The following is a 15,757-nucleotide window of genomic DNA, read 5'->3' on the forward strand; positions in this document are numbered from 1 at the left end:
TACCAAGGCAACCCTTCCAAAAAATGTATATTTTAACCCTGGGAAGCAATTTTTATAGGGGAACCTCGTGGAAACGCGATTGGACTAGTTTTGGACTAGTATTAAGAAGTTACTGGGCAGGATTTGTTGTGAAAACCTACCAACCCTGATCTGAACGCACGTGCTGGAGATATACTTCTAATCACAGGAGCATCTTTACTGATGTGATGCACATGAAAATCGCATTCGATTTTTGGCACAGCCCTACCTCAGGCAGATATTTCTTTCTAGATGCTTCTTTATTAATAACATTGCTTCATCATAATCTAACATGTTCCAATCATGTGTTCATGTTTTCATAGACAGGTTTTCATGTCAGATTTTTATTTTTAACATTCATTTTCATAACAATCTTCAGATTGTTTCATTATATCCATTATGTCCATTCCCTGCCCCCCGCACAAGCCCCAACCCCAATTAATCGATTAATCGTTTTTGAAACCTATCGATGATCAAAATGTGAAATTTCCCAAAATGCCCATCCCTATTGAATACTGTAATAAAATGGACTGTTTCATATCAGAGGTAACAAAGCACAAAGCGTTTTGTGATTTTATTTGATGTCAGGTGTGCTACAGTGTTTCCTTGATTAACAGAAACCAGGCTAGACTAATTAATACTTGTGATTTAAGAATCAATATTTTTTTTCTTAAAATCAAGAAACCAAATTATTACTTTTTTTTCCCCAGCCCTACTGGCTATTAGATATTATATGACCATGGACCACCAAACCAGTCTTAAGTGTAAATTTTTCAGAAAGTGAGATGTATACATCATCTGAAAAATGAATAAATAAGCTTTCCATTGATGTATGGTTTGTTAGGATAGGACTATATTTGGCCAAGATACAACTACCGTATTTTTCGGACTATAAGTCGCACCGGAGTATAAGTCGCATCAGTCCAAAAATACGTCATGATGAGGGAAAAAACATATATAAGTCGCACTGGACTATAAGTCACATTTATTTAGAACCAAGCACCAACAGAAAACATTACCGTCTACAGAAGCGAGAGGGCGCTCTATGTTTTCAGTGTAGACTACTGGAGCACTGAGCAGCATAGAGCGCCCTCTCGCGGCTGTAGACGGTAATGTTTTCTCCTGGTTCATTTCTCTTAGTTAATTTCTCTTGTACCCCAGTGACTTAAGACTGGTTTTGTGGTCCAGGGTCACATATGTCATGATGTTAAGTTACATTGCATTATGAGATAATTGGTTAATTTTGCATATCTATCAATGTATAACATCAGCAACACTGTCTGTACAGTAGATCTCTTGTTTGTCACTAAGAAGTCGTTATTGGTTCATATTAAATTTTTTGTACTGGTTTAAGGTGGTTTGAGATCCAGGGTGGTCTGTTGTTGTGTGGTGGTCTGTTGAATCTGTGTTACAGCGGTTTGCAATCTATAATAGTCAAAAGTATGTGAGAGGTGACTGTTTCATCCTGGTACCGTCCTGGGACAAAGACAGGAATTGTGTACACAGACACACACACGTATACTTTCTCTCTGTCAGCCTAGGGATCAAAGCCCGGGTCATGTGACTGTGCAGCTTGATGTCACAGAAGAACTGCTTAGATCCTGACATTCCACACCAGGGGCGTCGCACAAGCCCCAGTAAAATATTACTGACAATTTCTTTTTTCTGATGGTGGTGATTACTGTATACTAGCCTGAGAATTAATTTCAGTGATATTTCAGCAATAATCTCCTTTGTTTTCTGCACTTTAGAATCAGAACTAGTGATTCCAATTTTTTTTAATGAATTATTGTTTTTTTTAATTGATCAAATGGTTACATTTAAGGCCTGAAATTGTTTGTGATTCGGTTTGATTCATCCAGACACTTTACTCTACTCACACACTCAATCCCAGCAGTCTTTCACTATAACAGGAAACTTTTAAAGACAGAAAGCTGAAAGTGTTGGATCAAGGAGATATTTACCTAAATCCATCGTAAGAAATGAAACTTGCAAACCGCTTGTCAGTGAAGAGAGCAGCTTGTAAACAACTCTTTTTATCCATTTGATTTGGCTCGATTCTGACTCGCAAGACCCCAGTTTGATTTTGTTTTGGTTTCGTTGAGCAATGATTCAGCAAAGATGATTTTAGTTAGTAGCAGTGTCAATTTTGCATGACAGATTTAAGAACAACTAATGCTTAAACAGCTCCTGCTGTTTGTTCGTTGCTATATTAACAAAATGCTTCAACAAAAGCTCAGTTGATGAACATGAATGAAGACAAGCTGCAGTAAATATATTTTTTAACCATCAAAAATAACTCTGCGTACTCAAATATCACACTTTGAAATGGCTGAACAGTTTTAATGGCACACTGACTATTGCTCTTTAATTTCTCCATCAGTCTCCAAACAAGCACGACGCTCTAGAGGAAACCAAGAACTACACTACTCAGTCACTGGCCAGTGTGGCCTACCTGATCAACACACTCGCCAACAATGTGCTCCAAATGCTGGACATCCAGGCCTCCCAGCTGCGCCGAATGGAGTCCTCCATCAACCACATCTCTCAGGTAACCAAGCAACACACCACACCTCCCCACACAATCTCACACTCTGGGCTATATTTACTGAAGAACGACTGATGGCTCAAAGAGTCTGCCAGGAGTAGACAGGTAAATAACTATGACATGGTTAGGTAAAAAGTAGTTTATAAGAGGCTGAATTTGAAGTTTCTGATGCTAAAATGAGTGTAAAAAACTTTAGACTAAACTTTACTCTAATCAGAAATTATGCCTTCAAAAAATGGCCACACATTAAAATTACAGTTACCAAAGATTGTCTTGCTTTTTTTGTTTTAATTGTTCTAATCTTTGGTTGGCTGATCAGACAGGATCCTTGTCTAGCCTCTTTCCGAGTCTCATTGATTCTGTAATGCAACATCTTCCCACAGAGTCACAGACTGTAAGGAGCTGTAAATCAGATGCAGTGTAACTGCAGGGGTCTGGTGCGACCGCTGTAATGTTTTGTGCCAGCCAAAGATACAAGCAAATGTTAGTCACACATACTCATTTATGTGTTCATGCCCCTGCCTTCTCTCTCTTCTTCCGTCACCACTTCTCTCTCTTTCTCTCTGTCTCTCCACTTCCACTTGTGTCAAATTCCTTACTGTGGCGTCACATCTGGACTGTTACATTACACAAAGCTCTGAGCTGTAACTATTCACAGCACCACAGTAAACTGAACCAGAGACCACACACTTGCAACTCAAATATGGATTAAAAGGATTATGGATGTTATAAGAAATCTATAATATTACAAAAGTTTTTTTTTTTTTTTTCCAGAGGTGGACCGTACATAAATCAAATATAGTAAAAGTACGAAGTACTCCTTTTATTTTTTATTTTATCATTTTATTTACTCCTGCTAAAAATACAATGCATGCAATAACAATTACTGATAATTCATGTGTGTAAATAAGTGAAAATAACAAAATGTACTAAGTAGTGTAATGAAATAAGGAAAAACAAAATGTGTGTTACCAAACATACAAGACGTCATATTGTGCAAAATGTGTTTGCATTTTAAAGGGGACCTATTATGCTCTTTAACAAAGAACAGGATCTCATACTAGGTTGTTTGAAAAACATATTATTTTTCACATATTTTAGATTATTACAACACCTATTACAACAGTATTAAATGAAGGCCCGCCTTCTGAAATACGAAATGTGTTGTTACTGGTTAGCTGGGCCAGCGTGTGCTGTGAATGTCATGCCTCTTACCAAAGCTGCCTACTGTGAGCTTAAGTGTAAATATTGCATCAAAATCTAATAAATTTGAGCGCAATTTAAACCTGGAGGATTGTAACCACTCTAAGTACATCTGCCTTGGGAAAGCTAGCATGTCTCTGACATAGTGATAACACTCGTGGCCTTCTCTAGTGCAGCTCAACCAGGTCTCATCCCATTCGTCAGTATTTGTGATTTGCGACTCACGGGAGTTTTACTTCAAGCAAGTCATTTGTTGTAGTTTTTAAAAAGTGATTTCTGTTAAATAAAATATCTCCTTTGGAACTGGACTTTGAGATTTGTAACTTATCTTTTGTAATCTTTGTAATTTGTAACAGATCTTTTTTTATGCTCAAACAGCAACATTAAAGACTAACTGAAGACTGTTGAAAAAGTGAAAAAGCATAATAGGACTCCTTTAAGAAGAATTCTACCCAAACATTCTGGTTTCACATGATCTGAAAGTGCTACAGCAGTCGGGTAGATGCATGGACATTAATTTGCGTTATTTTTATGTTTAGTTAAGTAAAACCTACACCATTCAGATTGCAACACAAAGCTTTAGTTCACAGACATTGGACACCCGTGTTCCAAATATGATTTCATTTACAATAATAAATGAAAATCTCCAGTTCAAAATGGAACAAGAAATGATAAGTTTTAATGAAATGTAGTGAAGTAAAAAGTACATTATTATAATTTGGAATATAGTGAAAGTTTCCCAAAATAAACATTCCTCCAATAAATTATGCATACTTAAACTATATTTTACTACAGTAATGAAGTAAAAATACTTAATGTCCACCTGCATTTTTCACAATATTACGGTTTTCTCTGTACTCTATGAATGGATATGGAATGAAAGACACTATCTTATTAATCTTACACAAGAGCATAATCTGTATGTCCACAAGTCACACTAAAAAGAAACTATGCTTCTAACCACAGGCCAAGAGCTGCAGTTTCAACCACACAGCTTTACATTGCTATTTGCAAATGTTTGTTGGCACTGTGTTTTTGGGAAATGCTGGATTGTTGAACTATGTTGCTAATGACAGAACTTGCGACCATAGTTTGCTAGCGACGTTTCTGGGAAATGCAACCCAGGTCAACAGCAGCTGCCTGTTTCTACATCCTGGATGATTTCTCTCTTCCACTTTTCTTACTTTTTTTTTTTTCTCTGATCTGTCTTCTCACGACTGCCCTCATCTGTGGACTCAGCTGTTGCTCTGGACTCGATCCCTGTTTACCATATCACTGTCACTTAATGCTGAAAATCATTTAGCTGTGTTTGAGATGCAAGCAGCGGCGGCTTATTCCCCAACCCCCCATGTTTCCTATTTTATCTTTTATTTAACAGCTGTCAACAGCATGGGATCTAAAGCGATTAAACACAGTGGCACAACTAATGCAGCTCTTCTCGTGAAGTGCTTTTGACAGAATTCTCTCCCAAATTTCCGTGTGAAATGAAACAGAACTCTGCTGACAGAGATTTCAGACCTCTCACAACTACATGCCTCACATACTCTTGTGTTTTGTAACTTGATTCCACAAATGTAAAGTTTAAAGAGGCCATTTTTCCTCTAGTTGTTTCTTGCTCCAATGCAGTACCACTGTAGCTTTAAAACTTTTGTATGCAAATGTCCTATATTATTATATCATTATCTATCATGAATACAAATATGGTTATAGTTCTGAATGACCCAGTTTGGCTTTAGGAAGTTCAAAGTTCTTTAAACTTTTCAAACTTTAAATTTTTCCTCCAGACGGTGGACATCCACAAAGAAAAAGTGGCGAGGCGGGAGATCGGCATCCTCACAACCAATAAGAACACCTCCCGCACGCATAAAATCATTGCTCCAGCCAATCCCGAGAGGCCAGTGCGGTACATTCGCAAACCTATCGATTACAGCACGCTGGACGATATCGGTCACGGTGTGAAGGTAGGACATGGGCTCAGCTTGAGAGGAACGATTTTTCTGACTAACATGGTTGTTTTGAACTAACAAATGGCAGAATCAGACGTGGGTTTTCTTTGTGTCTGAGATATGTGACTAACCTCTCTGTGCTTCCTCTCACCTCTGTTTTCTGCTTCGCTCTTGGTTTAAGTGGTTGCTTAGGTTCAAGGTAAGGGCCTTTACAGCCGTCTTATGATCAGGTGACATGAATGGAGAAGGAATAAGGTTTGATTCCTGAGTTCATATGACCTAATATGGACTGAGAATACTAAAATTCTGTATTTGATTGATTCGTTGTAGGTTTAAAGGCTTGTCAGTTAATACAAAAACAATATTTGGGTGCTCAGAAATGTCTTATATATACATTAATGGAGTGAATAATAATTGAACAACCATTTGGCAATCATTCCTGTTTCTTCTTTCATCATTTCCATATCACATTTGCATTTTAATCATTGTTGCATGTTGCTCAGTAGTAGGTGTGTGTTTGTGTGAGCTTGTTCTGTTTGTTTGGGCTTTCCTTTGTTTTCTCTTAAAACTAATTGTGATAAAACGCGCTCTTTCTGTGGCTCTACATTTTTTGCGGCTGTTCTAGGCTATTGTTAACTTGGAAACTGTTTTTCGTCCTCTTCTGTGAAACTGAGATGTTTTTTGTTTACAACTGAAGGCTGTTTTTGATGTTGTTGATTTGTTGCTGTCATAGGTCAACACCCAGAACATGAAGGTGGGCAGCCTTCTTCGCACCACACCTCCCACACAGAAACCACCAAGCCCCCCAATGCCAGGCAAAGGCACCATAGGGTATGTATGTGCACTTTGTAGATCTAGCGGTCAGAAATGTGAGAATCAGACACTGAGATTGTGGCAGTGGTTTGCTCATAATACTCACATGTCTGAGGTCCTTGAACAGCACAAATGTTTTGATTTACATATATTCTGTAAAGTTTTTATGATAAATTAAGTGAATGACAAATCCTACTTGATTCGAGTCGGCACAGCTACTAATTCGTTGTTGTTACAGTAGTAATTTCCAGTATGTAGAACATCAAGTGTGTTCAAACATTTGACTGGTCGTTTATGATGCTTTCAACTTATCAGATCATTTAAAACAATGTTTTTTATCATAACATTTCTACAACAACAATAAGGTTTTTATTTCCTAGTAAAAGCCTGTTTTTCAGTGCAGGTCACACAGCTCTAGTTGAGTCCAGGAGCACATGTGTGGGTCATGTATTTTTAGTCCTCGGGGAGAATTCAGCCTCAGCCCCACAGATCACATTATCCTTCACATCCCTTGTTGCCCTTTATGCCAGTGAAGAGCCTGATTTTATATTTGGGTCAGAAAAGAGGCATGCTAAATATGCTTTGGCATCTAAAATTGTGAAAGCGTCAGAAACGGTGATTATGAAAGATCAGATATGCTCAATATTTAAAGTGTGTTCATTATTAAGGGTGAGCTTGATGTTTGAGCATTGCGGAGAGAGAGGGTGTGTCCTGCCCTGTTTTCTGAGCACCAGCTGTGCACATTGGCGCTCTTTTTGTTTCCTGTGTCGCACCCAGATTGCTGGTCATTGCAGGCCAGATTGTGTGCTGCTGAATGGACAGGTCAGCAACACAACACAGCAAAAGCTCGTTCCCTCATAAAATCCATATCATTTGTGACATTCATTTCCATGACAATAAAGTGCATTTTTGGGTGAATTCCCATTATTGTACTGTCGAAAAAAGTAGTATTTGTTGTACTGTCTCTATGCAGATTTTTTTTAATGCTGTAATTTATTACATTTGAATACATGTGATTTTTTTTATTTTTTTTATTACAGTAATATGATTGTGCCTACACACATGGTTATGAGAATCTGGGGTTTAAATGTCCTTTGTCTTGAAAATGTCACTGCAAAATAGCATGATTTCATTTAGACCAAGCTAAATTTATTTATTTACTTGTTCGTTTTTTGGCAGAAATGTATTAACTATTCCACTAATTCACTATTTCTTTCATTAAAAAAAAAGTTAATTGTTACATGTTTGCCATAGTCCAGAAGCACTGTATTTTGGTAAAAATAGCACATCTTTTAAAGCAAATTAATAACATCAAGATGCCGTTTTTCCTGTGATGAAGAGACAAATTAGTTAATTAAAATAGCAATAAATTGTTTTAATTAATAATGTATGCTAATAGTTTATTCTGGTTGCTAATGCTTTTTTTTCCTCAGTTGGTCAGAACATACATCACAGACATTTTACTTGTTCAGATGAAAATATACAATACGGTGAAAATTTTTATGTGGGTCATATATTCCAAGATGTAGGCCAGGATCTGTGATTGTGAAGTACAGTAAATATCCACACCATACTTCTCAAAATATTAGATTCATCCGTGCTGGAGCCGTGTCGGAGCACAACCCATGCAAGGAACATAATTCAGCACACCTCAGGTTTTCAAACTGAGATGGCGACAAAGTGGCAAAACATATGTATTGCAGTTTTCTAACCTGATAATTGTCTGATTAAATTTTCCCAAAGTTATTGACCAGCTGTCTCTCCCGACAGGAGACACTCCCCCTACAGAACGCTTGAGCCAGTGCGGCCTCCAACGGTGCCAAATGACTATGTCCCCAGCCCCACACGCAATATGGTGCCCATTCTGCAGCAAAGTCCTGTGCGCACGGCATCTGTTAATCAGAGGAACCGCACTTACAGGTACCATTACCCTCAACCCCCTCTCTGTCGGAGAAAATCTCTCGCACTGCTCTCAATGTGCATGCATGTCTAGATTTACTGACTTAAAGCAGTTTGGGACCTTTTGGCACCTTTAGTGACTGAATGCACATGTATTTATTAGCTAGCATTGATTAGTCTGTTTTGCTGCAGAGCCCTTTCACACAGACATCGCTTTTCCTCAGCACTTCTAAAACAAGCATCGCTGATTGTCTGCACAATTGCATAATCTGAAACCCTGGCAACCAGTTGCGAGTGACGTTAGCACTGCTCACATAAACACATCATCAGTCATGGAGGATAAAGACTGAAGTCTGAAGATGCTCTCAGATGAATGCAGAGCCCTTCCTTCTCTGACATTCTTCTCTTCTCCCATCTTAAACTTTTCCTTCCTTGTTTAATTTTTTTCTGAGGATTTTAAAGATCATGTCCACTACATTGCAGAACAAGCACAGATAGACTCTTGCAGATAGTTCTCTCTGGGTCTTTCCTTTGAAGCTCAGACCTTTTCAGCTGTGTCTGAAATTATGTAACCACTCTCACTTGTTCTCTTTTGATCTCTGTGCCATCTGCAGGGATGCCTGTAACGTCTTCATTTATGCATTTGGCTGACACTTTTAGCTAAAGCGATTTTATAATGTGTGTTTCCTGGGAATCTAACTCTGACCTTGTTGTTTTTAGCGTCCTATGTTTTACTTGTTGAGCAAGAACACTGTTCAATACACTCTCCAACTTGACTGAAAACAATCCTAATCAGTTCTAATGTTTTCACCCTGAAACAAAGACTGCCTATTGTCATTTCAGGATCCGAAAAATCATTTTGTGCTGTTTCCCCCCAGCCATCTCCCATCTGTTTGCCAGTTGGAAATGTTATTGAACATCTTGAACAGAAATAACAATATTTGTTCCCTCCTGAAGTTCAGAAGGACTGATGATTTGAATATAGTCAAATTCATATTTGAGAACACTTAAATATCATCGAACAGAGTTCATCCTTGATCTTGCATCTAAAGGCTACAGAAAGTTGAAGTTGCTGGAGCTTTGTTACTGTGCTAACACACGTGATCCTGTGTGGTAACAGATGTGATCCTGACACATTGGGTTTGTAGCACTTTAAGGACGGGGATTTTGTGTTGTTTCCAAATCTCCTTTACCCTCATAATTTTAGAAAAACTGCCAAGAAAAGACTTGGCCGTAGTTCAGTCCCTGATATACTTCAAGTCAAATCAAAGATTGAACCGCTGTGACATCATCTTGAACAAAATTAGGCCAAAATGAAGGAGTTTGTTTTGGGAGTTCAAATCAGCTTGCCAGGGTTAACTTTTCAGAAAAGTTTCAGAAGCTTTTTAAACTTTGAACCATCGATGATGGGATGCAAGCTAACTCGTAAACTGCTGTTACATATTTCACTAAGTTTTACTGTAACTAGTTTGGGGCCTCAAGAAAAGAGCAGGTTTGAATTAGAGAAAATCTTTAATGAATTAAAATATTTTTTTTTTTTTCAGTTGCTCAGTCAGATCAGTAATAAGCATTAAAAAAAATAGGTGAATATCTAGTTCAGGGGACTACGAACATAATAATCGCTGCTAACTCTAAAGTTGCTGACAGTTTATTTTTCTCTTCAGCCATTTAATGAGTGTATCGTCAGCTGCTTTAGCTCTATTTTTGCCTGGCATTGCTGTGTCTTTCTTTTCATCTCAAAAAAGTGTCTCAAGGACCTTCATCTCACTACTGGTTGATTTGTGGATTTCTTCTTGCTCTTTCTCTGCATCTCAAGCACATGAGCTCATGCAGTCTGTGCCCCATGTGCTCAGCATTTGTGCGTTCAAGATGAGCGCAGGCGATGAGTGTGCTCCTTTCTGTGACTCACAAATGCTGCCATATCATAGACACTGAACCAACCCATGCTGCTGTCTGTATTCCTGTCGTGTGTGAGCTGTTGGTTCATCTGTGTGTGTCTTTGTATGGAGAATGTGTGTTTGAGCGCCCTTATGATTGGTCTGTTTTGTAGTCTCTGGATGTTAGTATGTGTACAACATGAGACACACGTGTGTGAGGTGTGTAATCTGTAGCGTGTGTTCAGCAGCGGGAGCAGCGGCGGCAGTCATCCCAGCAGTCGCAGCAGCAGTCGTGAAAACAGCGGCAGCGGCAGTGTGGGTGTTCCAATCGCCGTTCCTACACCCTCTCCACCCAGCGCCTTCCCAGGTGACACCTTCATCACAGAAAGAACACTTATCAAACACATACCACTTCCAGTCTGGCTGCGGTCATTTGTTTTTTGTTTTCACGGAACGCAAAATGAGTTAGTCAGTTATATTTCCACAGAAAAACATTTGATGATGCAAGCAAGAACTAATTCAAATGCATGTAGTTTTTGTCCTTTTATGCTGTTGCAACTAGAAAAGATGTTTTCAAATGTATTGTAAAGTCTGTAGTTTTCAGTCAAGATTTCCAGTGAACAACTGCTATAAATATTAGTCTTCACAAAACTATTGTATAGCTTCAGAAAATGTCCAGAAAATGGTTGTTAGAATAACATTCACATTTATATATACATAAATACCATTTATATATGCAATCAACCTATATTCTTATATCATATCAACCTATATTCCTATATAAAAAAGTCACTTTTTTCCCCATGTGTTTCCCAATTATTCTCTGGGGAATTGATCACACAACCAGCTAAACAGTTGTTGGAGCTACAGGAACAATACACAATAACAATACTTTTGTACATTTTTAATTTTTACAGAATGGATTTTGCATTTGCATATATAATTATTATTATTATTTTTGTTTATTTATTTTTTTGCTGAACTGAAACAAGGAATTTTTGAATGAGATTTGCATACACATCCAATCCTCAAGGGCATTGTCCTGCAGAGCTTAGTTTTTAACACATCTTCCTGGATGATACTAGTCATCCTGAAGACCTTTATTAACTAGTTCAGGTGTGTTAAATTAGGGCTTGATCTAAAATGCTGAAAACTTGCCATACAGGAGCAAGATTAGCAGCCACTGATATACTTGGTCTTCACAAAAGCTGAATTGTGACCAGATTTTAAGCCCAGTCTTTTTTCCTTCATGATCTCTGATACTTGAGGCCACAGTATGCTTCAGTTTTTATGCATATGTGAGGGTATACATACAGTGCACGTGACAAAAGGTTTGTCTCCAGAATAGTAGTTTTTATAACCATGCAAATGCTATAGTACGTGTACAAAGTATAGTTTGTGCTTAAAGCAAATTACTTTCTGGCATGCCCCCGACATTAGTTCCCTTTAAGTGAAATGCAAAAGCATTTCTCATTTGGTTTCCTCCCTCCCTCTCTCCTTTTTTTATTTTTACCCTCAAGCTGCTGGTGCCAGCACACCCTCAGCTACAACTAACTCCACTCAGTCTTTTGTTACGTCCTCTAATTTAACCCCCACACAACCCTCAGCCAACCCCACCTCAATCCCTGAATCTCTCCCCACTCAACCCGACTCCACTGAGAGCTCTCTGACTCCAGATAATGGCTCTCCTCCCTCTCAACCACTCCTCGCTTCATCTGAAGCTAGTGCTACATCCAGCACCAACCCTGGGACAGGTGAGTCTTCCTCTGTCCGGCCCATTTCCAGCCCATCAGTCACACCTTCTGCCCTTGTTTCATTACCCACCTGCTGATGCATCACGTTATTCTGTGGTGAATTTTTGGTCTTTGTGTCCTACTCATTTTGCTTCCTCATGAGTCTCTCAGGCTGGTTTTACTATTGTTTCATTGTTTTTTCCAACTCACATTGTCGTAAAAAAAATAAAAAAAATAAATAAAAAGATGCAATTTATTTGCTTGAATACAGACGTTTTTTTAAACAAGATTACGTGCTGCATTATTTTGAGTGTCATGTTACTTAAATACAAGCTGATTAATCGCTTTTTATATTTCTCTAGAATCCTGCAGTGATTACTTAATTTTGTAGGTTTAGCATCAACCTGGTTCCCCTGATCTAAACCCAGTAAGATTTTTCCATTGATGTTTGGATTATTGCAGAAAACAAACTCTGGCCAGCAGACATGTATTATTTAATTATTCATCATGATATTCTTCACGAGTAAACACTTTTTTTTTTTTTTGCTTCAATTAATGAAGCCCTAATTCAATTGCCAAAAATTAAAAAGCTAAATGTAGAGTATAAATTAAATAAAGTACACCATGATCACATGACTTCAACGCCATTATCATTATGCTTATCTTAAAAAATTGAGTTAGAACCATTTGCGAGAGCATGTAAAAGCATAAAAAAATTGCATGTTGCATATTAAAATGAAGGCCTACAGCGCCGTCACACTACAATCCAGAGAGTCTCAGCCTCAGACGTCATGCCCACGGACTGTTGGCTAAATGTCTGATGCATAAGGGACACAAAAGTGGAAACACTTCAGGAGTGTAGAAATCGTCATCGGATTGGTTGAATTCTACAGGATTTCCGGGAGACGTGTGTGTCACGTTCTTTAACGATCCGCCTAGAAACAAAAATGCTGTGGCATCAAACCCCCTCACGAAAGAAAGAAGCGGGAGTGTTTACAACTGTGACAATGAGCACTTATCAGCATCAACTAAACACTGGAGTTTCAAAAGTATGTGAAATATTTAAAGTTTGCGCCATATAATCTTTAAAATGCATCCGAGAGTTTTTCACACCACTGTTATTGTGGCGGCATTTCCACGCCTTGAAACATGACGCTGAATGAAAGGAACTATGATTTGTTGTTTGATATGTCGGTCATCTTCAGGACAATCACGGTCATTGTCAAAATGCGTGTTTTTGAATGGTCTGACTGTAGACCTATTTTTATTTTTTTTTATTTTTTACTGTTAATGGGGAATATAGGTGTTATGTTTGTGTTCCGTCTGCAGTCAGTGTTTTCTCCATCTTATGACTGTATTGTTCATGCAGGTGGTCCTCAGTTCTACAGCATGAACAGGCCCGTCCCCAAACAGATCGCGCCCACAGTGGGAGGTTCGCTGCCCTATCGCCGGCCGCCCTCGATCTCGGGTCAGACTTCCATGCCCCCCAACCAGCCGAACGGAGGGCCCTATTACAATCAGAACCAAGGTACTGCTCTCACTATTCAGACCTGACATCTTTCAAAACATTTGTTCTGGTAATTCGTCAAAGACAGTTTCAGTTGTTCTCTGAGATGGAGGACATCATGGACCCCCTACCTGCAGTCTACTTTCTTTTAACATTTGTATTTGACACACCATCATATCTTTGTTCTCTAGTAACATCTCTCTCACCAGGTTCTTAATGATAATGTGCAGTTAACATAGATTGGTGCTTTGATGTATAATGTTCTCTAGCTGGTGTAGATTCACCCTTTATTCTTTCTGCTCCAACGTGACCACTTCCTGTTTGTCAGACAGTGTTTGCACACTAAACTAACTGCTGACTGTCTTCTGGTTTTCCCTTTCACCTTCACTTTCTTTATCATGTTCACACACTCCCCCCTTCCTCTGTTTCTCTGTGCTTTTTGTGGTCTTGTGGACTAGCCTCAGTGGCCCCCCCTCCACCCTCCGTACTGCAGATCACACCCCAGCTTCCACTGACGGGTTTTGTGGCTCGCGTACAGGAAACCAGTAAGTGGCTTTGAACTTCTCTGATGAGACCCTTCTGCGTTCAGAGACACTCTTACACACATTCAGCTCAATGTGGCTTCTCATTGCAAGACATGCTGTTGAAAGCATGGAAATATATCCTTGTTTCAGGGCTGTCAATTTATTTAAAATCGACTTGTTTTTATACATTAAAAAGTCTTTATTATTAATTATATTAATGTTAAATGTGACTCTGGACAACAACACCAATTATAAGAGCCATTTTTTGAAAGCGAGATTTATACATCATCTGAAAGCTGAATAAATACGTTTTCAATTGACATATGGTTTATGATAGGACAGTATTTGGCTGAGATACAACTATTTGAAAATCTGAAACCTGAGGGTGCGAGAAATCTATATATTGAGAATCACATTTAAAGTTGTCCAAAAGAAGTCTTTAGCAATCCATATTACCAATCACAAATTAAGTTTTGATAAAGTGATCAAAATTAAGAATGTCTTAGGCAGCCCTCCTTTTAAAGAGAATGTTACAGATGCCCTATGGGTGTAACAATATATTGTAGATATATGAGTATTCATGTTTATTTAGTATTAAGAAATTAAACCAATAAAATAAAATTCTATATTTAAAACGTTTTAAATGTATGTAATCAGTGCAAATTAATGTGTCAAATGTAATTTAGCAGTTTTAAAAGTCAGTAGTTTTAATATAGTGTTTACACCCAAGCATTACATACTGTATTATTTTCATAGGTAATACAAAACAGTCCTTTGTATGATTTATTAAAGACAGGCTGATTGCATTGTCTTTTTATTTTTTTATTTTTTTTACACAGGTGCATTTGTGCGTGTATGCGCTCTGAGAATATTAGTCGTCAAACTTGCATCACTGTTTCTCTCACAGTTAAACATCCATATCCTAATTCACCTCTTGTTCTTTCTGCATGGATTCATGAGCTTGCAAGGCCTTCTCGTCTAAATGAGTCCTGGTCCGTGAGTGTCCTGTTCATTTCTCATTTCTCAGTTTCAGATGCGCCTCCCCCACCTCCCCCTTCAGAAGAGCCGGTGTTTGAGGAGACACAAAACCCAGTTCCACCTCCAGAAGGCTTTGAGGAAGAGTCTTCTGTGGTGGAATACAGTGACCCTTACGCTGAAGAAGACCCACCCTGGGCTCCACAAACATACTTGGAGAAAGGTACACTGAAAATATTTTGATGAAATGTTGTTTTGTAAATCCTATTTGACCACTAGCAAGTACTGTAGAACAACTACTACACTTCACAGTACTGTGCACTAGTGATGCGCGGGTCGTCTCATAACCCACGGGTTGGGGCGGGTAAAGAAATTGGCTCTTTATTTGCAGGGCGGGTCACTAAAAAGAAAATTTAAAAAATCCATTTATGTTGCGTGCAGTTTAGTGGTGGAAATTTAGATTCATTCAAGAGATTCATTTATTTTCAGTTCGTTCACCAAAATGATTTGTTCACTGACCCATTTCTTAATATTACACAAATATGCCACAGCAGGTGCCAAAAAAGTGTGTCTAATGTGTTATATGTCTTAAGTCGATGAACATATTCACTTGTGATAATAACTCATTTGGCTTTATTAAAATGTGTGCATAATCGCATTAAATAAATAGTCTAAATAATATGTTCAGATGAACAAAGCACAAGGTTTTCTTGC

General features: G+C 38.3%; 1 protein-coding gene across 12 annotated transcripts in view; it reads left to right on the top strand.

Moving 5' to 3' along the window:
- Nucleotides 1-15,757, top strand: part of abi2a (abl-interactor 2a) — a 37,048-nt gene that overhangs the window by 17,979 nt on the left and 3,312 nt on the right. The window contains exons 2-11 of one of the 12 annotated variants that reach the window (XM_026272204.1): nt 2,402-2,569; nt 5,554-5,730; nt 5,897-5,914; nt 6,449-6,546; nt 8,299-8,448; nt 10,550-10,671; nt 11,825-12,058; nt 13,407-13,565; nt 14,003-14,089; nt 15,096-15,266. In XM_026272204.1, coding sequence (XP_026127989.1) covers nt 2,402-2,569; nt 5,554-5,730; nt 5,897-5,914; nt 6,449-6,546; nt 8,299-8,448; nt 10,550-10,671; nt 11,825-12,058; nt 13,407-13,565; nt 14,003-14,089; nt 15,096-15,266 — 1,384 coding nt within the window. The remainder of the gene's footprint in view (nt 1-2,401; nt 2,570-5,553; nt 5,731-5,896; nt 5,915-6,448; nt 6,547-8,298; nt 8,449-10,549; nt 10,672-11,824; nt 12,059-13,406; nt 13,566-14,002; nt 14,090-15,095; nt 15,267-15,757) is intronic. The other 11 variants (XM_026272205.1, XM_026272208.1, XM_026272206.1 and 8 more) reach the window with 11 other exon arrangements.

The sequence above is a fragment of the Carassius auratus genome, chromosome 9 (genome assembly GCF_003368295.1).
Source record: "Carassius auratus strain Wakin chromosome 9, ASM336829v1, whole genome shotgun sequence".
Taxonomy (NCBI): domain Eukaryota; kingdom Metazoa; phylum Chordata; class Actinopteri; order Cypriniformes; family Cyprinidae; genus Carassius; species Carassius auratus.